The sequence below is a fragment of the Varroa jacobsoni genome, unplaced genomic scaffold (genome assembly GCF_002532875.2).
Source record: "Varroa jacobsoni isolate VJ856 unplaced genomic scaffold, vjacob_1.0 scaffold_1297, whole genome shotgun sequence".
NCBI classification, from domain to species: domain Eukaryota; kingdom Metazoa; phylum Arthropoda; class Arachnida; order Mesostigmata; family Varroidae; genus Varroa; species Varroa jacobsoni.
The window spans coordinates 1-25269 of record NW_019214199.1 but is presented as its reverse complement, the minus strand read 5'-3'; the positions used below and the strand labels follow the sequence as shown (position 1 = coordinate 25269).

The following is a 25269-nucleotide window of genomic DNA, read 5'->3' as shown; positions in this document are numbered from 1 at the left end:
AATGAACAGATTTATAAATCAGATAGGCTTTTGGAAAGTATCTTGAAGTATCTCGAAGCCACTTCAAGCCCCATACTAACCCTATGTAAAAAGTATACGTTCGATACGGGTCAACGCTTTCGAGCGATTCAGTTTTCACAACGTCATGTTCGCTTTTACTTGCAGTTGTTTCGGACTCATCTGCGCTTCAGCAACCGATCCCCTCGAGAACGAGTGTCACATGTTTGCCGAATTTGAACAGCCCGCCAGTCTCTTAGTCGAAGAGATCAATAAGTAAAACGAATGATTTCGGTGAGAGCTTGGCGAATGCTGCAGTTACAGGACTCTATTTAGAGCTAATTAATGGCAGCGGCCACGTACGAACCCCGATAGTAGAAGGCCCGTGTTTTTGTTGTTGCAATAACATGAACCACTACCACTAGCCGTTCTGTTCGCTGCTATCGAAATAGGCTAAAGTCTCTCTAAATGTTATGGCTAATGTAAATGACTAAATGTTTTCTACGTAGAACTGTTACAGCCATGCCCGCGTCCCAACGGGATGAGTTGACTATGTATTACACATGTAAACCTTCTCAGTCAGAAGGTATTTGAAACTGCCAAACGGACTAATTGTCATAATAATACTATTGAATTTAACTATGTATAACATCGTAACATTTTATATAGCAGATCCTATAAATATTATGCAATACAAAAGAAAGCTCTCGGAAGGCTGTGGGTCGAACCTGTGTTTGGGCTTTGCGATTCGAGCGTATACGATCAGTGACCTAAAACGAGCAGCACAAGATTGCCTCTACCTATTTCGCAGATGTGGCATTACAGCCATACAGTAGGATATTGTAAGATATTTGACTTTCTCTCCCACGTATGTTTAAGTATGTTACGCCCGTACACGCATTTAGTCAAGCTTATCGTGCAAACTCTAATAAGCCGCTATTGAACAGCTGTTAAGCTCGCCGCAGAGACATAGAGGGCTAGCACGGGATGCCGTCTTTATTTGTCATCTAATTTAAGGGTATCGAACTTGATAACAAAATTATTGTCGATGTTATATAGGGAGCGATTCAACGCCAGTCAGATCTGCATGAGTGTCTTTGTTTAGATAGATCTAATCCTATGCACGCGTTTAATTCAAGAACCCTAACGTTCATCGTTCATTTAGTTTAAATACACAAATGAGATATTCCTGACATTATTTATTACGCTGGGTAGTTATTTTTTACCGGTCAACCAAGCTGTTGTTGTTGTTTGTTCCGACTGGGGCGGAACTCGAACGTTCGATTATGTTATACTTTTGAGCTAAGGAAAGAGAAGAATACCCTTTTTACGGACGTTTCTACGATTCATCAACGACTACATGGCATACTTATCGATGTATCGGATAGCTCGCTCTGATTACCTGGATTTCAGTCTTCCGGACCGAGCTGTCTGAAGCTTTTCAGATGACGGAATTGAACGACGAACCCTTTTGAACAGGGTAATCCGGGATGTAAGAGAGATGTGAAAAAGATACGAAATTTCGAATTACGAACATTACCATACGAGAAAAGACTACAAGGTAATGTTACTTTTATCAATACTTGGCTTTTGATTACGACCACGGGTACATGCAAGCTCACTAAAGATTGAGATTTAACAAAAATCTCATGACACCAAAGCATTTACCAAAGAGGAAAGCAAATTAGCAATATAATAAATGAACGATGTTAAAGAGAAACAGACTAATAAATTTTTGAAGACGTCAAAGATGATGGTTTGACTCTAGTCTGTACCTTTAGGTAGCTAAATTTGCTTTAATTTCATCGATGAAATTGGCTCTTTGAATATTTCGGCCAAATGCATGGACCATGAAATAACTGCCGGTGACGGTATTTACGCAAGGCCTATAGTAGAGTGAATCTAGTTTTGCATTAATCCATCCACCCAGCGTACAACGATGCTCATTGCTGTTGCGGTCAGAAAACGACAATCAAGATAGGACAGACTGTGTGCAAAAAGTTTCGATAGTCGGATTATCAGCTGATTCATAAAAGCCAAGAAAAAAAGTTTTATTTTTAGTTTTCAACAAAAGTTTTTATTTTATGAATTAAAAAATGCCACAGCGAGGGGTTGAATGCACCCGGCTGCTTTGATATAGGTGTATATACATAGGGTGACATTGAAAACGCCGCTTGGGGCGATTACACGCACTAACGCGGTGGTTAGCGCCTTGTCTTCGTTCGAAAAATATCAATAGATAAGACCATTTTCTTGCTACCGGCTGAGGCAGCTGATTTTCGAGGTTTGCAGGATCGCATATAGTATTTACATCCATAAACATGATTAACCAGCGAGGTTGTCGTCTATACATGTATAGTCTCTGGTTCTAAAGGGCCGAAGGTCCTTTGTATTATGTGACATACATTATCAGATAGTGTCATTACCTTACTATATAACATATAAGCATTTATTTATATTTCTGTGAAAAGATATACACAAGTTGAATGGAGAACGTAATATATAATGAGGTTGAAAATATTTTTTTTTATATACAAAGTTTTATATACATAAAATACTTGAAAGGATAACGTGTGGCAGAACCTTTTTAGAATACAGCATGCTACCGAAACGATGAGTCTGACAATGCAACAAGTTAGGAAAAATGTATGTTAGTAAATACTCAGTTTATCTGGGCCACAGAGCTTTATACGTGTTTCAGCCATGATAGACAATTATCAGATTAAAATAAATTTCGAAGTACTTCTTCGAAATTTCGAAGTGCTTGTTTATAACGTACCGCTAGAATAGCAAATTAAATGAGCAAGCCAACAATGGCCGTGTGCCTTTAAAGGGACGTTTTCTCTTAATATTACAGATCGAATCCATATTTATGACGGTGTTTACGAAGATCTACCGCTGGCCCCCGCTTCCGGCTGTTTCGTCCTTTAAGGGCCTTGAACCCCTTCTCGGTTCCTCCAAGAGCAATATTAATGTAAATGATTATCACAAATTTCCGTTAACGTATACTAGTCTTCTTTAAGAACGCAAATTGCTTTTTCTTGCGATTGTCCCCAATCGTCTTGTCCCCTTAGCCGCGCTTCCATTAGTGATCAATTGTAAAAATGTTTGCCCTGCTACGCCTTTACGTTACGCATACCCAATCCCTTAGTCAGCCCTTTGTGATCTTTTCCTACACGATGATTCATCTAATCATGAATTTCTATCATCTTTTTTTTCTAATTGAAGCTGGTTTTTTGTTTTTAGAATTCCAGCCTAATGCAATACTTCAAAGTATAATTCCAAACTGTATGTTTCTGCTGTATTTTAATCATTAACATTTTAAAAGATTTCTGCCTGCATATTATTGCGCATATTGTTTGATCTGATTGTTTAGTATTTCACAACGAATTCACCTAAGCTAGGTCCGTTCAAAATAACAAGAGATACTCCGGTTTGTAATTCTATTCCTAAACATGTCTATTATGTAGTGAAGGTGACACCGTTCGGGTCAAGTAGTGTCCTTTTACCTTCGTTTACATGAAACAAGACACAAGATGGCCGATTTCGGATATGTATTTATTATTTGTGCGTACGTTCAGCCGCCCATCTTCCAAACACAAAAGTGAATCGGGTTTACTTGCAAAACCGCTTTGGTTTTTTCTTCAGTTTCCAAAGTAGTTTCTTTCAATGGTATGTCTGAAATAGATTTTATTGCTCCACACATCAGTTGATCGTGTTTCTATTGAATCGTTGCCCCCTGAATGAGGAGACACAATGACAGAACGCAGCATTCAATGTCGAGACATTTCAAGAAGTCATGTTTTCATGAAGTCCCAAGGCAAGTTTAGCAAAAGGACTTAAGTACATATTGTACCACAGAAACATGTATTTTACAAACGATTTTGATTATACTATTTTCACTAACTAGGACAATAAGCAAGAAGGACAAGTATATTTTCTTAATACCCTTACATCATAAACTGAACTGCTACGCATCTAATGATGTTCCCTTGATCGATTCAAGTTTACTTGCGACACTGAACAACTGAGCGGCTGCCGTCGGCTATCTTCAAATTCTCACACAAGTTACTTCTAAACATGGCCGAAAAAAATGTCGTGCGGTATTATATTAGAGGGTCGGGCGGCAGTCTAATTAGAGTATGAGCTGTTCTTCTACCTAAGCGAGACATTGGTTTTTCAAAATGTCCCGATCTGATATGAAATGGCTAGCAGCAAAAGCTTCGAGGAACAGAGCATAGGCAACCAACTGTGTCTCATTACAGAGGCCAGATTTACAAGTGTATATAGATTTCGTCATCATTTATCGTTAAGAAATGTTAGGACTCACTTAAAGCAACCGAGCCTTTAAGTCGATATTATCGACTACACTCTACAAGATGCTTGACAATCGCTAGGGTAGATCGCTAGAGAAACTGACGAGTACAGTTGAAGCACCGCACTGAATCACAATATGGCCAGATTGCAATAGTAATGAAGTAAATCTTTAGATGAACTATGCATATACGAAGGTCGGGCCACAAGCCAGCAACATAGATTTATACAGTTTTTCTGTTAGAGGCTGGAGGCTGTTGGGTACCTTTAACGAAGAGTCGACATCGTATCGTACGTTTCTGATGGCCCACTTAAAAACCGTCTCATTGCATGAATCTGCACGGAAAAGCCCGGTCAATGCTTTACGGCAGCATAAACAGTTTCCGTCAAGAGAAAACCTTTGACTTATGCGCTTGTATACAGAGCCTGTTTGAACGTATATATGCACATTTTAACTTTACGTTGCGTGCACCCTAAACATGTGTTTGCAGCACGAACCTGCTTGTGAACGATACAATCGGCAATTATGGGTGTATAAGTTTTCTTAAGTACTGTTAGAACTAATGTGCCTTCTGTTCCGACACTCTAGTTTCTGATGCTTGCCAATTTGTCGCCTTATTTATTTAACTGCCGCAAATTTAGACGTATAGACAAATACGTGTAGATTTGCGTATGACAATCTGTACGGACCTAAGCAATATTGTCCTGTTTCTAATAAAAGTAGTAAAGAAACACAATTTAAATAAATCTCTGACAGCCAGATAGGTTCAATTACCCTTCCAAATTAGGCATGCTACGTAGGAAAAGTTACGCATTGGAATTATTGCTGGAGAATTTATTCAATCAACTTTTCTTCTGGGTCAAGAAAGCGTAAATAAATAAAATGTAAAAATAAAATAACGCCACACGATGCTATTATCGTCGAATGCTGTGTTGCGTTGGCCGCAATTTACAGCGTAGTCTCAGCGATTTCGTAGTACTGCATAACATTTCAACATGTGTACATAGGTGCGATTATCCAACTGACTAACACAGAACGTCAAATATGAACGCAGGAAGATCCTCGAAACTCTTCGCGTCCTATCTCTAGGCGAACGGTAAGAAGTCCGCAGCCAACTATTAGACATATTTATCCGCTGGATTATTTCTTCCTAATGCGCTAACACATGTGTGTTTATACGTTCCGTGTCAAAGATGGATACATACTCCCGATGGATCTAGGTCGAAAACTGTAGCGTCTGTACACTCTAGTATCTTGCGATATTAATATTAAAATTAAGGACACCTTCTGTATATCTATTTTTTACCGATTATGATGGTGCTGGCTTTAGCGGTAACACTTAAATATGTGAATTTAGAAAAAAAATACCCTGAAAATGTTCAAATTGACTAATAGTGTTAGTTTCAGTGCTAACTTGATAATCGTTGCTCGAAGTTTGCAAATTTGCCTCGACGGATGTTTTGGCGGAAAGCAAAATTGCTTCCCCGTTCCCTCTCGTAATCTTCTTCTGAGTCTATGTGTGAGCCGGTCCCTTTCGTTGAGCCTGCACTCGATCAGAGGTTGCTTTGCGTCCTTTGCTCCCTGGATTCAAGTATGTGCTTCAAGAAAACTTCATTTCGCACTATTAACGCCTTCCTGAGTTTCAAGTCAATGGCCTCCTATCTGAGCGTATTGTAGGCGGCGCATTATACCATTGGGTGCACCTCGTCATCAACCGACCTAACAGTCGGCTATCCGGGTTGAATAGCGAATATGGTCAGAAATTAGAAATCCGTGGGAGTAATGCGTTGCTCACACATCGCGAACAGTAAAACAATAGTAGTTATCGAAGTTTATACAGTAAGCTTGCTACATAAATCTTGCCCTACAGCTAACTCTAGCACCCAATAATAAAGTGAGCTTGTTCCCACTAATGTCTATCTTGAATGATATCTATACTTCGTCGCGTAAGCGCCAGCATACCGTCTTTCTCAGACGATATCTATTACTGAGACGACAGGCATTTTGGCGTCGTTGCTCGATTTCTTCAGTACCTTCAAGAACTGCTTGGTCTTCCCTATTGGCCCTATGAATGCGATGGCTTGCAAGTCGCATATCGTCCATCTTACGTACAGCCAGCCTGTGCAACCGTCGGTGTACAGCTGAGTATTTTTGCACGCCATGTATTATAATGTAAATATTTTTTTTCGGTGAGTACCAAGTCATGCGCGTTCATTAAGCGAACAGTGCTCGCTCGCAGAGTTAATTATTGGTTTTTCCGATATGAACGAAAGTCTATCCGTAGTCGCTCATATGGTCGCGATCTGACTGGGTGCCAGTATTTGAATCCTATGGGCACAGAAGAGTCTGGGTCAGTTGGAACCTATAATAGGACCCGGCTTTCGGCAGAAAAAAATACGAAAAATTATCATCAAAAATATTACTAACTAGGCATACCGATATTTTGATGAGAAAAAAAATTTATAATAATAGCAAACCATAAAAGTTTATACCTAATCGAAAGAAATAAAACCAAGAAACACGGTATGTGTTGAATGGAGTATAGTATTACTTTTTAGTGTTCCTAGGTCGGGCGTTCAACCCAAAAGTATGGTTTCAATCCATCAATCTCTACGTATTTTGTAAAGCATCTTAAATGGGCTCCTGTTTATTGAATAATGGCAACATAATTATGTTAAACTATGTTAACATTCAATTTTAGGCACTGATTCGTTTCAGGCTTTAGAGAGGGGTGGACTTATTGACGGAGTTTATTAATGTCCTAAAACAAAGTTATATAAATATATATATATGTCGTAAATTTAGGTTGTCTCTAACCTAAAAACGGTTTATACAAAAATGCAATTTTTTTGCATTTGTTTTGCGTTTTGTTATGAAATACATTCTGAGATTATTCATGTACAAACATTCCTTTTTCGTAGGAATATTAGGTTCTGAAACTTGTGCGAAAGCACTTTGGTATACCATTTCATAGATGGAGTGCCTGCAGGCTACACAAAATCAAAAAAAGAAATATCAAGCTCCACAAATTCCACTCACCGCTTTCACACGAAGCGTAACCGACCACATTCACAGTGGTTTTACGTCTCGCCTTTAGCTAAAGTTTGCATGACTCACTGCCCTGTCGTTCACCGACGGGGCATCTGAGACGGATTTCTACCAACTTATACGACCTATGGAAATCCAATAGTATTAAGTCATACTTCATTAGATGCTTTCTCAGCCAACCTCAAGATGGACGTTCGTTTTACATATCTAATGGATGAAAGTACTTTGTTAGTGTTGACGTTTACCGGATACATTGCGGTTTACTTTGGAGCTACAACTCAGCAACACGTAAGCTCTCGCAGTAAGTAGTAGTAAAAAACCTCCTTCTGACAAAAAAAATGCCGTATATATTTCGGAGATTCAGCAAAGGTGACATTTACCGTCTAGGTATGTCCGACATGGTCCTTAACGTTTATTTTGGCTAATCCGATATTAGCCGTACCTGAATCTGGCAAGAGGACTGAAAAATGCCTTCGAGCACCCATCAGTGCTTCTCGTAGCACAGTTGAGTAACGGATGGTCAAAAAAAGACAAACTATAAAAATGTCCGTTTTTTTATTGATCTGTTTCTGACGGCTCGTGCACAGATGCAACGATCTCAATGAGATTTTTGAATGTTTAGGACGCTATCTATGGGTGAGGACATAGCTATTGTATTGTTACTTTTAACTATTTTTATAAACCGTCTGAAAAATGGTCCTTGAAGTACTAAGTCGATAATGCTAGTGGCTTAGTCAAATACAATTTTGCCTAAAATCCCTCACAAGCACAATGGTATCTAAGATCGACAATACCAAAATTGACCATGATTTGTTCTTGATCGTTTTGGGTTCGCACGGCCTGAGCCAACAAATACGTGGACTTACAGACGTTTATAGAGCGGCACAGTTCTCGAAGGGACTAATTTTACCTTGGCTACTAAAAAGGCGCATTTGTTGAAGCCCAATTCGGAGACCGGTCAGCTGTCTAAAAAAGATTTAACTTGAATTAAAGTTCTACGTATACTTATAGCATTGTCGTCGGTGTTTAACACTGTGCCGACCTGGCTTGTTCGCTTCTCTGACTGTTCTTATTCGATGTGAAGTTACTTTTTAGGCAAGAGCTTTTCCGCGGATGTTGTTTCTTCAATGTCCTTCCACCATAGGGCTGATTGGACAATTGATATTAGGGAACAATTTCCAATATAGTCGACACTAACAGTGCTTCTGAGACAAATTTGCGCATTGAGAGCAAGTTCAGACATCGTTAATTTTCATCGCTAACTTAAGGGATTTGTTTTGCAATCCTATTGTGTTTCGCCCTGTAGGTGTTTTTATTTCGAATTGTTCTAAATTATTATTGCACACGAAGATTTGGAGAGAAAGTGAGGTAACTGTAAGCGTGCATATATGAAGAATCTGCATGTAATAAAGAGAAATGTGGTGGGTGATATTAATGAATTTTGATTGGTTAATCTACGTATAGAATTACGCTAAAGGCAAATGTATGTGTGTATGTGTGTATATATATATATATATCCAGCACTTGTTTTCATAATATTAGCCTAAAAGATGCTGACAATTAGAGACTTCACGCCCCAGAAACTGTGCATCCGCGAAAACCCAAAGTTCATTTATCAGATCTAACGGTGTCTAAATATTAGCCTTAGATGAAGCATTTCAGCTTGCTTGCTTGCAACGAAAAATGGAAAAGCCCTATATCAATTAGTAGGAGTATTCATTGCATTTTCCTGAATAGATCCAGCTAGTAGAACTTGTTAGTGCCTAGCTTATATAACAAAGTGCAACAGGGCACTGTTTTTAGAGTATCTGGACCCCAAAATGATCCTAATTGAGTTTGCCGTAGACAAGTAAAGCAATCGTGTACCAAAAACCCACTTTGCAGAACGGCTTTCGAGAAATAATGCAGTTCGGTGTAACCCATTCTCAAAGTAGAGATTATCATTGTCTATATACAGATTTTAACGTCTGTAACTAGCAGCAAGTGATATTTGTGTGTTGTTTTTACCGTATTATCACTGCAACCACCATCATTTTAAGATGACAGTTGAATTTCATAGATAAAACACACAGATACGTCGTTGGTGAATATGGGGTTCTTAGTTTATGCCCGCTATCAATTTTTTACGACATTTACATTGAGGCTTTGATTGTCTTTTTTTATTATTATATATGTATACTAAGCTATTATTATTATATAAGAAGATTAATCTATAAAAGATTGAAGACAGTGCATCATTTTGTAACCGTTTTATTATCCAGCATTTGTTTTAGTGGATAGGAGTTGAATGAGGAGACCAAAAAAATATGCATATGCACACTAAAGCAATAAATTTTTCGATCCGCTTTGTTCCACCAGGTATAAACTCGTGGTAATGATTAGCAGCTATTTGTCCTTCAGTCTGTTCAAGATACAGTCGGAAAGGTCATTAATCTGATTACCGACGCCAGAGGCGTTCATCATCTGAGTAACCTGTGTTTTGATATCATCCTGAAGTCTTGCGGGATCTTGATCTGCAATCATATTCATGGACCGATAAACACACGCAAACGAAAGAGTTAATCTTCCCATATATATTACCAGTACATTATATAATTGCCGCATAGAACTTTTAATAAAGTGGCCTAAAGACCTCAATGTGGAGCATGGCTGCCTTACGTTCTACATTCAAGATTCAGCTATCTACGAAAGGAAGCCTCCATGACTGTTTATGTTCAGCCAGTAGCTTTACAACCAAAGTAGTTATATCTGAGTGATTGAATCTAAACTATTTATCCTTCATTTTTAAACTAATTACCTACTTGGCTGACAACATGGCCCTGATGTTATCGTTTCTTTGCTGTATTATGTTGTTTCTACTCAGATTCGTTTTTACTTTTCTTCTTAAATTATTTTTTATTATAGAAATCACTTTTATTGAATACTTCTATTTTAGTTGAGCGTTAATTGTGTGAAATTTCATACTATAAAAATACTGTTATAAATATATAAATATTATATGTTTCACTTTCATAAATTTATTCAAGTGTTCATCTAAATGCATTGCTAAAATGTGTTTTATCTGTTATTTAGCCTAATTATATACCTGTGTTCGGTATTTTTCCTCGGATGGCTGATTCGAGCTTGTTGACGACATCTTCTTTGATGCCGAGATCCTTAGAGCAGGCCTGCAAAGAAATATTCGGCAGATATGCCTCTCAACGTATGTTCTCTGATCGGTTTCTTGGCAATATATGTGATCTGCGCAATTCTTTATAAAAGCATCTTCAGCTATGGTTTCAAATTAAAGCACCTTACGCTAAAAAAAAAAAAAAACTACTAAGTACCAACTAGATTTCGGTGGGATTTGACAGGTTTCGCATTATCGAACGAGGTTCTGACGTGCGTGTGGTACGTAGGAAGTACGTGAAATAGCTTTATTACCTTCATTGCGTCCACAGCGGCATCGGCATTGGCTGCCAAGCAGCGCGCGAACGCTACACTAAATACAACCAGAAACGGGATGATCATTCTGGAAAAACATTTGAACGTTAACAGGAGTAATTATGAAGCTGAACAGTAATTTAATATGAATTGAAAACGTTCGCCTTTAGAAGTCCTTTTTTCATATGTCGTGCCTGAGAATGAATAGCCTAGGTAAGACTACGGTTGGAACAATTAGCCTACTATCTCCAGGCGTTCTCGAAATGGCGTTTAAGAGTCAAATATAATTTTATACAAAGGCTAAAGTCATAAATAAAGATAAAATTACATTATATATATATATATATATATATTTTTTTTTTTTTCTTGTTTGTTTTTTTAAAGATACGTAGTGTCTCGTGACGTAACCACATCCTTAGGGCAAACTGATCTTTCCCACGAGATAAACGCTACTGGAATCTATTGCGCCTCCCAACACAGTTGTCGTAAATCTGCTGTCTGAAGAAGGAGACTATACGGCGTAAAGCATAATTTGGAAGCTAATTAAGGGGAACTGATAATATGAAAGTGGCAGGACAGATCGTTGAAGTTGGTCCGCTTTCAGTGTCAACAACGTCTGCTGATAAATAGAAGAAGAATTATCTCATTTCGCTAATAGAAGACCTTTCAACAATATATAATTCTATCTACATTCATATTTGCTGAGAAGCAATGATTTATTCTTCATATCAATATTTTCATTTTAACGTCGTACTGAGAAGTCATAGGAACGACCCAACTTGTTTGGGTTTTTATTACCCTTATCTGTTCTCGCCCTATGTCTGGGGATTAGAAAAATGACATACAAAATGTTTTTTGGTTGTCCGATATTGCAACGGGAAAACTCTACTGCTTTTGTTCTAATCACTGAAATCTTATCGAAGACTTATATGTACGGACTAAGTCAGAATATGGGAAACTACACGTTTTGAAGATTGAAAATTAGCTTTTTACGTACAAAGGTTATGTTCAGAGTTCTCCTTTTTCTGCAGCTGAGGTACTTGAACGCAATTATGCGATATTTTAGGTGGCGAGATTTGAAAGCTCAAAACTTAGATATAAATTTGGTAGTGCAGAAACACTCTTACCTGAAGTTTGGCAGAACTGCGCATACGTCTTATTGACGTATTATCGTGAAGGGAAGGCTTTTATATTTGAAGTCTTATTTATGTGAATAGATTTTGGGGAAATGACTTTTAACGATGTCCGGCACGCTATACTGGCGTGCGTCGCGTGTTTAATTGTTTATCGTAAAATTTCAAATTATCCATAGAAACGACACATGTAGTCTCGAGGAAGCTTCGTTGATTTTCTAGAACCTATTGGAAAGGAGGCATCTTCAATAAACATTATGATTTGCCGAGTAAACTTGGAAATAATACGTCACCTATGAGACATATATTAGTTTTCAGGCAGGTTGATTGTTAACTTCCGGCACGCGAGAATGTTCATATGGATTTTGCTGATTTAGGGACCTGTCTTTGGACAGTGAAAATCCATCGCAATTTATTCCCTTGGCTGGTTCATTGAATCGTGATGCCTGCATCCGACAAGGATTTGCTGGTCGAAATCGCTGCTTACACGGATATTTTACCATCTAGATGATAAATTTCTGTATAAGCATCCGCGTCTTGAACGCGACATTGTTCATAAAAAATAACTCAACGCAAGTTTGCACAAAAATAAGTCGTAAATGATCGAAAACCAGATTTATTACACAAAAAAAACGTCTACCTGCATAGTAACTAGGCTCGCCTTATGATAATAACCGCAAAACAGCTATTAAAAGCTACGGCAAGGTGGCTGCCGCGAGGCAATCGGCATGGCGAGAGAACTGGAGTCGCAAGCAAAAGGCCCCGGCTTCAACTACCATAGTTATAAGACCTATAATCGACTACTTATTAACTCCAATTGAAGAACGGTAAAATTTGGAACACGGTATTAAAGGGCAGCTATTGTTTAGCTGGGCAGGTGACAAGTTAGTATAATGAGGATGTAATCACGAGCAGAATACATGAACAGGCAACAAATATTTGAAGAGGTTTAATAAAATGATGGCTAGGGTCATTGAAGAAAAGTAAGATCGCAAGAATAAAGCAACAAGAAAAACATTGTAATAGGAAATATGAAGGAAAAATGGTTTAGGTACGAAGCCAAAGTGGTTATGAAAGCTAATTGAAATCGATAACAATAGTGAGACCTAGGAAGTGACGTCTGTACACGGAAAGGATATGTATCTATAAATACATCTAGTCTATTGGGTGATATTAGTTGCTCGGCCTTTCGCATTTCTCTCATCGAAAACTGTGTTCGCAATCTAAAATGCGTCAAAAGTTAGATAAAATGTCTTGTGAGTGCTACTGTTTTGACATTTCAGCACAAGATTGCGTTTAATTTCCGCAAAAGAAAAAACGCGTCGAGGTCGATCGAGATCTTAATTTTAAACAAAAAACTGGCAAGAAACTGTTTTTTGAGGTTGGTATCCTTTGACTAATATGGAGTATGTTGACGTTTGCTCACAATTGTCTCGGAGTGTATTGGAATTTCATTCTGGCTGGATACGATATCTTTTCTCTCATGAATAATCAACGATCTGATCTCCTAAGAAATCTAAGAGTCTATCAATCTAAGAAATGTTCAACCATTGTATTTATTTTAATCTAACTTGGTAAAGTAACTCCATTTCAGCTATTATCTGAAGATACGATAATCAGGCTACAAACAAAAGGCTCATTTTTAGGGGAAATAGCAGAGATGTAAATCAGGATCACTACTTGATACTGCTTTAGATCAACAAAAGAAAGGCAATAACACAGGCAAGAACAACAGCCTTTACGTACGTTCCAAATAGTCATCCTGATTGATTTTGAACCAAATCATACAGTGTTATGATGTACTTGGCCTCACTTTAGTATCGTTGCTCTCAAGCCGAAGGCAGTTTTCGATGAAAACAGCGCAGCGACATACCGCTTGATTTATAAAAAAAAAATAGTCGCAATTTTTACAGAGTTATCTCATGTTGCAAAAATCTAAATAGTGCCTGCCGTCTAAACTGGTACCGTAGTACTAAGAAAAACACTTTGAACCTAATGCTGTGGAATGCCAGTAAGGTAAAATGGTGGTGATTTTAAGACAACAAGTTTCCGAGCTATGGTCTCCTTGGCTGTGGTACCTTGTAGTAATATCTGCTACGCGGCGATCGATTCTCTGAACAGAATGTACGGATAACATTATTCAATTTATATAGATTGCATTCAACGTATTTGAAGTAAACATGTTGATCTAGTACCAATGGGTAAGATGGTGATACTTGTAAATTGAGTCTATTACTATATGCTAAATACTCATAATTTTAAGTTCGGAACTTGAGCCGTTAGGCATTATTTGAGATGAGCGGTTAGCTCCTTCAGAAACGAGGTGTCTGTTTCGAAACTGACCATCTCATGTGACCCTAAACTTAGTAAGCAAATACGTTACAACTCCGCTAAAATTCATGGGGGTCTAAATTCGATCTATGGAACCGATCCACACACATCAGATTTCGCCACAAGTAACGGATATGCACTGTATAAATCCTCCCCGTTGTGACTCTTTGAAAATAAGTTTTCATGACAAATATAACTTTCCCAAAAAAAAAGTCGATCTAGCATGACATTTTTCGAAAGTCAGTCGTAATCGACCTTCATCGAAATGTCACGAATCGGGTAGGTCGCTCGATTATTATACTTAAGGCATGCTTCGACATTTTGCAAGTCCAACAATATTGAAAATAGGTTTTTTTTTTCAAATTAATTAATATCATTTAATCCACAAAATCTGTACTGAGCAAATCTGTTTTGTCGAGAAAGTTCTAAAGATAATTAAGTCTGCTCAGGTTAATTTTGCCCTAAGTATTTTCCTGAGGGCTTATAATTTTATTAGGGTTGCATTTTAAATACTTTCGAATTCATCGTTTAAGATTCACTGCCGATAGGTAATCAGCAGGTTAAATTAGACTATGCTTAATGCCTAGTTTAGTTTTCGCAAGCGACCATATCAGTTTCCAGTTGTATCTGTGAGTGCAGAATAGAATGACTAAATAGAGCTCATGTATGAATCGGAAAGGGGTAAGTGAGATAGTCCATTTTGGTTGGTCTCGATGGTATATTCATTTTAGAAATCGAACTGGTCTTCCATCAATAGTGGCAGAGTTCTTGCCTGAAATAGCTACCAGAAAGAGATATTAACGGGCAGTGGTTGGCTGTCGATGAAATGGAGAGCGTCCTTTTGCAGCGGACCCGCCTAAATATCGAAGTCTATGAGAAAGGATGTATCTAAACAGCCGTAATGTATAATCATTACGTAAAAGTTTGTAGATCCAACCTGACAGCTGGGTTGACATGAAGCTAACCATAGCATGACAGGAGTTAAGCCCATGAGTTGTTTGTGCTGGACCCTCACCTAATATTAAAAGAAAAGTACAAAGTGACAGGCAGTTGCTGCTGTTTGCGCACCAGTCAGGCTAAATCGGCCTTGTATTGTGACGATGATCGGTCAGGTAGAAACTATAAAATGTGCGCAGACAGCGGCAGATTTAGAACTATTGAAGTCTCGTGGATTGCAAAAGCCATTTTCTCAAAGGACCAACTTTGAAAGATGACTTCTGGTGACAATAAAAGTGAAATAACAAACCAGAGCTAAATCGAGCGCTTTACAGATTTACGCATAGGTGCACGCTGTTTCCCTTCAACAACACGGACTGTTAGATGCGCAGGCACGTTATACTGATATAATAACCTTGTAAGTCAACAGAATGAATATCGTCGGGCCAGCAAAAGCTTGAGCGGTCGTTACCCATCGCCAAATCGAAGTTGACCCTTCTAGTGTGCTTTATTTACTTATATGTCTATATCTATATATATATTTATTTATTTATACTGCCATATCTATTTATCTGTATAAACATGTTCTATATTGCTAATTAAAACTTGGGGTAAAGTTTACTTCTTCAGGACGTTCTTGGGTACATTCGGGACGTTTGTTTGTTCGGCACTCTAATCAACTCACTCAAAGTAATCAAATAACGCGGATATGAACGACCAAGTCACATATGTATAATTTTTTTAGTTATTATTTATCAGTTGCCCCGAGGCAACTACAGCAGCGTTAACATTTTAATGTTAACGAAATCGATTTTAAACCTGAATTAAATACTTCTACAGGTATAGGATTTAACTTGACGATGCATTTTGACATAAAGCAAATCAAAATCAGCTAAGAGAAGTCAATATAATGCAAGATGGCGCTGGGCAGGCAAATCAAGCCGAAGCAAACGGGTAAATAGGGAGACACATTCGTAAACCAAAATCTATAAATATCACCAATCTGTGCCTACAATAATTAGCTAAAAAAACTTTACGTTCTTAAGATTGATTTATTGATACTGTGGCAGGAAGTTAACATCTCATACAAGATAAACTTAAAAATTATATGTGAGACCCATATGTGAGAACTCTGAACCGTCGATGCGAGGTTCACAAAGTTAAATAGCATATATCAGTAATACTGACCCCGTGGCTGCTTTGTAGCATCAGAACTCTACTCGGTGCTCACTAGTGCTAAAAAAATTATACATACATACATTTCGTTAAAACTTTTCAGTAGAATAAGACTTCTATAAAATAGTTTCCTCCATGAATCTTTCGGAATTAGTTAAAAAGAAAGTACGCATTAGTTATATGTGATATATAGACACCGTTGCGTATCAAGAACCTCTTGTCTTCCATACAAATTTTTCGAAATTACAAGATCCACATCATTCCGTCACACGTACTAAGAACGTAAGCTGATATGATTTGAACCGTCTTATTTGTAAAAATCTGTAATTTTCTATAAAATGTAATACTAGAACAGCATAATCAAAGGGCAGTATATCGTTACGAGTCTTAAGGCTAGAAGCGGGTCAACAATACTATATTCGTTCTGCTGGACTGACAATTGCCCTCTTTCTCCACCGCATCTCTCTGGGAAGTTCTCAATAGTGCCAAACAAAGACATCAAGAAGTTTTGAGTATTGGTAGTACCTGCATAAATTCTCAGGGCACGTGGTCTCATTAGCTATAGGAAATTCGAAGCACATTTGGATTACTATGTAAAGCGATTCTTTTCACCGCGTCGTTAAGCATGCTAGAATTTTCTTATACTCATAAAGTAAATTTTATTTACTAACTTTTACATATAATTACGTTTCGATGTTCCATACTGTTCTCCTATAAGGTTGAAACGTATTCCGCATTTAGCTAGAACAAGTATAATAGGCCTTCCTGTAAACTCATATGTTTCAATCAATCCAGCTCCTAGTTTTAGAGGCCACAAAAGGCAATGAAGATTTTAAACTTTCACACTTTTAAATACTGCAGCAAAATCTTCGTGTACTAACTTTAATAATAATTTCTCTGTCGAGCAACGCAGTGGGGGATCAGCTGTTTCGGGGCGCATAACCTGCGTTGTATACAATTATTGATAATTATTACTCGTGTACTATAAATTACCTAATAAATAAAGAAAATAAAATCATAAATCCAAATACGTTATAGCATATCGAAACACATTATTATTGGCGAGTGTGTGGGAAAAATGTTCTTCTTCGTCTAGCTTGTGTTTAACCTTAACGAAATGATCGGCAGCAAAAAATACGCAAGAAAACGAGATAAAGCGTCGTATTTGGTAACACTCTTCGTCAAAAAAGGTTTTTACTTAGAGTTAATGTATTTAATGAAGGATCTGTATCACGAACACGCGATCAATAAAAAATAATGGGCTCATCAAATAAATTATCATTGCAATATAGCTATTGATTTACGATAGCGATAGGTAATGGCTTATAATTCATAATAGTTTTATCAGTAATTATACTTTGAGCATGTTAACTCGTCTCAGTGCTGTGCGCTCAAATTTAATTCACTTTTCTGCTCTTCTAACGGCGTTGTCATGACTAGAAAAACCTTTGCCATTACTTTTAACATTTTACATTTTCCTCTACATTCAATTACCTTTGGAGCAATACAACGAGTGGACTTGTACGTCATAAAAGACAGTTTCCTTTGATAAGCGCGTCTTCGGAAGATTGTCTGAGTGCGAAAGCTGCCTTCTAACAAGACATTGTAGATACGAGCTAAAGGGTACGTTGAAAACATTCAACTCATTTATTCAAGTCGTGGATGAAAAACTTCAATTTTTTTGCACCTCTAATCAGGTCTATTCTGGAATTCAATTCGGAGTCCTAGTTGAAAGTAAAGTAGTAATACTTTAGTACTCATAGTAAAACTAACAAAGGATTGAGATGAAGTTATGTAAAGGACAATTAGAAATTATGTTCTACAACTATTATTCATTGGACTACCTGGACATCGTATATAATTAAAATACATCGGCAGTAACGTTACTCGATATTGAAAGGGAAGGGCAGAATGCTCAGGATTTTGAGGATCCTAAGAAAAGGTAAAGCAAATACCTAAATGGAACGCCGGCATTTACTAGATTCTTCATGTAGTTGCAGCCAAACATTTCATACCGGAAGGTAAATTTTTTGAATACGTTGAATTTAATAACTCTTTAATATTAGCAGCTGCGTTTGTATAGCGTTACTGAACAAGTGTATCTCTCTGAATAGAGATCAAGAAACCGAGCAGTTCCAATTTGTAGCTTTAATCAAATCGCAAAACCTCACCATTTACCCTTCAAATAGGTATGAAGTGTACTTAGGACTACGAAAGCACACACTGTGTCTTAGTTTAGTCCATTTCATTTGGGCAAAATAAATTCAGTCGATTCACGATCCAATCCGCGCCCTTCAATCTACCTAACACATTGTCGTTCATCTCTAATCGTACACAAATGGCTTTCCATGGACCCTGCTGATAGCGTGGCAGTTAATACACCTTAGCTATACGTAAGTGCCAGTGTTGCCATTACGATTAGTGTCACCCTAAATTGGTAAATGAAGTTCCGACTGTGCGGAACTTAGTTAACCGTACAGCTACCAATATGCTGCGTATCCATTTCGTTCAGGCAAGCGCACTCTTAGATGCACCAATATCCATAAAGTGCCGTATTTATGCTGCTGGAAAAAAAGCTTTGCGGGTTAGTTTCTCTGGAAGCTCCTGTCATGTCAAAATTAAGGGAAGTGTGCTCGCAACAAGAAAATATAGAGGCAATGCAAAATTATAAACTCATTCTCTGCTTTCTGTACGATTTATGAAGTCTCTAGGGGATCATACTGCCCTGCAAAAAGGGTACCGACTGGGTAATGTACGTGAAAAAAAGAGAACAAATGGACGAAATAATGTATCATTAGAAAGGAAACTGAACGAAATCTTGTAAGCTAATAAGGTTGTCTTGTCCTCATGATATTGGTAATTCTTGAACTCATTTGACATCTCTTTCGGTAGATAATATTTTAAGCCATTTAGCGATACCTCACGTTACAGACATAGCACCTGCAGTATCCTCATTGTATTTTACAACATACAAATACAAGCTAAACTACACTGTGTAATGCAAAATCAATACATTTCTTCGACTTATGACCTGTTTGAACAAGGTAAATGTTCTGTTTGAGTCCTTTACAAAACTGCCGCGTCATCTACAAGAGTACGTTTTACCATCGTCGCTGAATTCTACTTCGTCGAAGTTATCTGCACAGTTCGTGCTTTATTCATTCGATGCCACTGTCATGAAACGGCACCTTTCGTTAAAGCAAACAAGTTTAGGCCATATTCACTTCATTCTAGTTTTAGCTAAAGAGATCTGATCCGATTTTTTTACAAAGCAGGCTTGATCAGCCTTTTACAAAGGCTTTGATGTTATCTGATTCACATAGCTCGACCTAGAAACGACACCTAGCTCCGACTTATATGCGATGGTAGAGAAAGCTGGTGAACAAGGCAAAGTTTGTTTTCTAACGCGTGGATGTTTCGATCGTTTCCTAGAACACTAAAAATGCTTTGCAATTAACAGATTGTTGAACATGAAGTAAACTACTCCCTGAAAAGAAATTAGGAAAGTACGAACTAAGATTTGGTGAGGCGTGTTTGTAATTGACTCAGGCCGCTGTCCGGCTGTACTAGCACAACGATTGGCTAGCCACCATTCTGCATTAACTTTGATTACTATTATATCTTAGTTGAATCATTATAGGTTAGGATAACAAGGTGGGGCAAATATCTCACGATACCTGTCCAGTTTTCACTAAAAAAAAAACAATATTTATTGAACTCATTTACTTTTTTTTGTCATCCTCAGAACTCATTAAATTTTCAAAAACGCTGTTCTTTTTTGATTCGTATCCTTGCAATCATACGTAAGTCCATGGCACAGAAGAACGCATGTAAGGTCAGAGCTTTTCGTTACAACAGTTTGAAGGAGTTTCACTGAAGTTTTTAATCATAGCTCTCAGTTCAGAAATAAACGAAGAACTCCGAACCATGAACACGAGTTAGAATCAAAGTGCTCGTATATTAGACTTCAGCTGGTATTTGGCGACAATAATCGAGCAGTTATCGAATGCCATCTAACTGTGTTGACTACGAATTACCCAGGAAACTGCTATAAACATGGCTAACTACGCTCCCCTTAGAAATTATAATAAAAACGGGAATAGATTAGACCGTCTGAAGAATTTTCTCAATCACCAATTCAGCTTCCCCATTCGAAAACGTAGCAAGTATTTACGTGACATGACGCACGTAATCAGCACCTCGTGATTGACACTCTATAATATCTCGACCGCACTGTTGACTCCGATTTTGTGTAACCTAGGTCAACAACATCATGCACGACATCATCACGAACGAAACTCATTGTCGACGTAACCGTTGTGGAAAATACCTCCAAATCACTTCTCGTTATTTTTTTCCACATCGGCGTTGGCTATTGTTTGTTTGACTTCGTAGAATGAATGACTGGGCGATTAGGGCCTTACGTGCAGGTTTACTAGTCCTAGACAGCCTATACGGTTGGCTAATTACGTGTCACAGAAGCATAAGCAAAAATGTCTTGTCATGATTTTATTCATCTAGCAAACAATGCAGTTAGTCATAATGTAAATAAGGCAATTTCATCAGTGCGCCGTTGTAATCGTGTCTGGCAACGACGCGAAGCAATGCAAGGAGCTTGAACGTACACTTATAGAATACGTTGAAGAGGAGACCGATGGGTTAAATTATGGAAATTACTGTTATCGCTAAGGGCGAGAAGCCTAAGTACGGTGGGCTTAAAGCTAATTGGATTAATGAATCAACGTTTTCTGTTATCTCAGACTGTGGCGGCGTATAATCCTTTAGTGTCTTGAGACGCTAATAGCAGAGTAACGAAAACGTCAACTTTCATAGTTTCTACGTAGACGTTCAAAGTCGAAGGGAATTAATAGAATCCTGAACGAAATTTGACTATGACTTCTTCTGTAAGGTTGTTACATTTTTTTTTTTAACGTACGACGATCTTCTGTAGTGCGAATTCTGACCGGAAGGAAAGCCAAACCGCCATTTTCTAGAAAAGTTTTAACTGTATGTACGAAAGTTGAACAGTTTATTTGCGGCGATTCTAGCGCATATGATCAGTTGACATAGAGACGAAAAAGCAAATTTGTACACCTATCTATAACTGTACACAGTGTCAACTTGTTTTCAATTTGGCATGAATGGGTCATGGTAATTTATTTGCAGCTTTACTAAATACAATTTCTGTAGGTAAAATTGATAAATTGAAATGTGAACCTACTATACGTATACTTTAGGTTTCGAAAAGAGCGCCTCCAAAGTTCTTACCAATTCTGCTAATTTGCTGACAGGCAAAATGGCCAAGGCAGCTGCGCAAGAAGCAAACAAAGAGTGTAAATCTCGGTCCTATTATATTATAAGCAATTATAAGAAGCTGACACTTGTGTCCACGGGAAGTTCAGACCTTAATCATTGCTCACCTAAATTGCTAGTTCTGGCCTGCGATATTTGGCCCTTGTAAAATGAATGTGTTCCTATCGCACGCGAATATTCCTCACTTATTGTGTTGAGTCATGATATTTTCTGAGGTAGACATTACTGGGTAAAGTGCCGTTGAAAACAAAGATAGTTATAACTTGCTCGCGGCAGCCATTTTTTTAACATTAATACGAAAACGTCCGATTTATTCGAAACGACGCCTGATTCGAGGTCAAAATGTTATCTTCCATTAGTTTTTTTTTGGTAATTTGGGTTTTTGAACTTTCCCGCTCATCTAACTCATTTAGTGATGTGTACCTTTCATCTGCCAGCTCCAAGTTTATCGCATTTTCTCGACAAACAAAGAATGCGTTTTTAACTTTCAGTCACTAGTCTTAAAAAGCTTACTTGAAAGTAGAATGGATGCTTTTATTCTCAATTATTTTATATTTCCTGTCGCGTCATCCTACCATTCCGTCAACAACATCCAAATCCTCTCTCCATCGGGCTGTTAAGTACTAAAAGTGTTCTTCCGTGTTCAATCAGAGAAAATGGGTATCGTAGGTATCCTCGTTCATTTATTTGTCTCCTTTGCAGATCGTTGAAACCAGTTGAAATTCTTAGAAACGTTAATTACGTCAGACATAAATTGCTGTTATATTAAAGTGAAAGACCCGATGTTTGGTAGATATTTGGTATTTTTTTCGATTTATTGTGAATTTGTATTTTTTTTTTTATTGCTAGTGGTACAATAATTACACAGTTAAGGGACCAGCTCAAAAGTATTCGAACTGTCGTCCGCTACATATAATGTTTTTAGATTCAAAAATAGCATCGTTTCTACCGTGAAAGGCTTAAGGGAAATATTCAGATACCAGATGGCGTAAGTATATCTGGTAATAATTCTGAGCGCCTCTTGATTGTTAACATCTTAACAATGTTCTATGATAGACTTTATTTAAATGCCTCTCACTGTTACTACGTGCTTCATGAGATATAGATGCCAAAGAACAATTAAATTGCAGTGATGTTCTGCGCGAAACTTCGTTTATCATAAAAACAACCAGATCAAATGGTTAATGTCAGTTTCCTTTAAGTGAATCGTTTCGTTATGTATCTGAAATCTAACAACATATTCAGAACTAGAGATAACTGTGTTCAATAGTACCTAGTTCATAACACTTATTCATATATCGCAAGGTGTGGCGAGGATCCTCGATGAATTTTGTCAGCTGCTTTAGATCTCTTCGTTTGTTAACGGTCGGTATTGATTTAAATTTCTCTTACTAACGGCTGTATTGAAAAATAGTTTCAGACTAGGATTAACAGGGCGCATCAAATCAGCCACACAAACACACAACATAACTTTCACGGACAAACACTACGGAAGCTTTCAATGCAAATTGAAGTTTTAGTGGCAACAATGGAACTGTCTCCATACTCTCGTCAGAGCTCTGAAGCATCTTCTACTTATGTATGGCAGTTTTTTTCCTACGCATTGCGCAGAGCAACTAACCGAGTACGAGGTGATTTTGTACATGCTGTCTGATTACACATACGTTTTCGAAATTATTCTGTCGAATCTCATGGAGGTGTTTGACGTTGAACTATTGAATGTTTTTCTGATCTGAAAAACTGATCTTCAAACGCTAGCTTTTTTAGAGAACGTTGTGCTCAAAATGTTAACACGTAGAATTCTGCACCTAAATAAACGTAAAATGCATTAATATTTTCACCTGCTTAAACAGACGGCAACACCGCGCGTAGCGATATACGGACGACTGAATCTGTATCGACGTATTTCTACCATTACTGGCACGTGAGATCTATTATTCAAAGTCAGCATAGACCGTTTCTATTTGACTAGCTAAAAAGCCGCTCCTCTTTGATGCCAGCGCATTAGGAGAAGCTCACCTGTCAGGAGTTCCATCATTGTGGCTCGTGTTCGTGATCTACGTGCGGTCCTATTAGAGACTCTGTCAATCCATAAAGTGGACCTAGCTAGTTGAGTATATGATCGCTGAGCTTCAAGGGATCAGACCTTCAAGGTCCTCACCGCTCAGAATAGAAGAGGCGGCAAAGTTGCTATTTGGGCGTGTCGATTACTTTTAGCTAACAGCGCGATCCTCTGCCAAATTTGAATCTAATATTCGAATACTTTTGTATTTAAATCGATATATCTAGAACTATCTCCGTTCTGGTATCAGTGTGCGTCATTGGATTCGTCGCCGTAGCAAAGCCGGATATCACCGAAATAGAAGATGCTGGAAAACGCTACATTAACGGTGAAGGCGACGAAGACGAAAAATTGGTCGGGGCTGTTTTAGACCTCACAAAAAATACTTTAATAGAAGTATTTTTCTAATTTAATAGAACTATTTAATAGAACTATTCTACGGTAAATACTCTAACTTGTTATTTCGATGTGTATTTTCATTTTTGCTCTAGATGGTCAGCTTTCAGGTGGCCTATTTGAACGGATTTTGCGGAAGCCTTTGGTACAGATCAGTGATGCATGCAATCATGATCACAGCGGAATTCTTCTTTCTATGTGAAGACCAGACTCCCTCCGAATATATTGCAGTCACTGATCAAGATACGTTTACTCTTCATTATATCTTTGTGTAATTGACAGTCATAATACTGTAGAATATGGGAAACGATAGTATTGACAGGCGTTCACTAAGCTACATTTGCCCTTTTATCTAATAATGGAAAGCTCCCGTTTTTCACAGAAGCAGCATTTACAATCTGTCTATACCATTTAGGAACAAGATGTAAGGTGTATTATTCGTTGGGTGCACGAGTACTTCTTTATTTAGCTTAGTTACTTGCCATGTGAAGATTTGTTCCTTCATCAAAAGCGAATTTAAATTTAGAAATATATATCAAAACTGAATTAAAGGTTTTAAGGAATATTGAAGGCAGTATGAGTTTCAATATTTAGAGAGAATTTTCTCATAGGAATAATTGGCTGCTTTTTTGGCCTAGGTAGACTTAACCATTAAATTGTACCTGAGCACGTTTAATAATGTTCGTTTTAATGCTATGGAGATTAAATCGCTATATATATATATATCGCAATTTCGAATAGCTCGTTTAAGTAAAGCGCTATCGGTACTGACAACTTATCAATCAAATAAAACTTACCCAGATGAGAAGTACAATGCTAAGGGGATCTAAAAAATAAGTAATTGATTTAACGTTGGATTTTTACAGACGAAATGACATTGAACGAGAAAAAACTATAGACATTTTGTTAGCGATGAAAGCAAACGTAGAGCTTATATGTACTGTATGAAGCCTTACATGCTTGTTTAAGCTGTATGAGTATTGGGTCGTCACAGGTAGAAATTATAAGCTTTGCTGACGGTCGAATACAGTGCCTTAATATACAGTGTGTCACTTGGCGTAATAAATACGTAAACCAATATGTTTAAATACACCACTTCATAACGTCTATCTAAGCTAACTGACTATGACAAATTGTGT

General features: G+C 37.7%; 1 protein-coding gene and 2 long non-coding RNA genes across 5 annotated transcripts in view; 2 read left to right on the top strand and 1 right to left on the bottom strand.

The window, feature by feature from the left end:
* Window positions 1-1751, top strand: part of LOC111268523 (uncharacterized) — a 29181-nt gene extending 27430 nt beyond the window's left edge. For all 3 annotated transcript variants that reach the window (XM_022847557.2, XM_022847556.2, XM_086971729.1), the window contains one exon: window positions 166-1751. In XM_022847557.2, the coding sequence (XP_022703292.1) occupies window positions 166-277 (112 nt within the window). In that variant the 3' untranslated portion in view covers window positions 278-1751. The remainder of the gene's footprint in view (window positions 1-165) is intronic.
* A 7843-nt stretch (window positions 1752-9594) lies between these two features.
* On the bottom strand, window positions 9595-12012 carry LOC147752363 (uncharacterized). The gene is made up of 4 exons (XR_015314262.1): window positions 11911-12012; window positions 10784-10871; window positions 10446-10527; window positions 9595-9873 (listed from the first exon to the last, which is right to left on the bottom strand). It is a non-coding gene; the product is annotated as an uncharacterized LOC147752363 (long non-coding RNA).
* Window positions 12013-15178: 3166 nt separating this feature from the next.
* Window positions 15179-25182, top strand: LOC111268537 (uncharacterized). The gene is made up of 2 exons (XR_002685280.2): window positions 15179-15601; window positions 24226-25182. It is a non-coding gene; the product is annotated as an uncharacterized LOC111268537 (long non-coding RNA).
* Window positions 25183-25269: the final 87 nt, after the last annotated feature.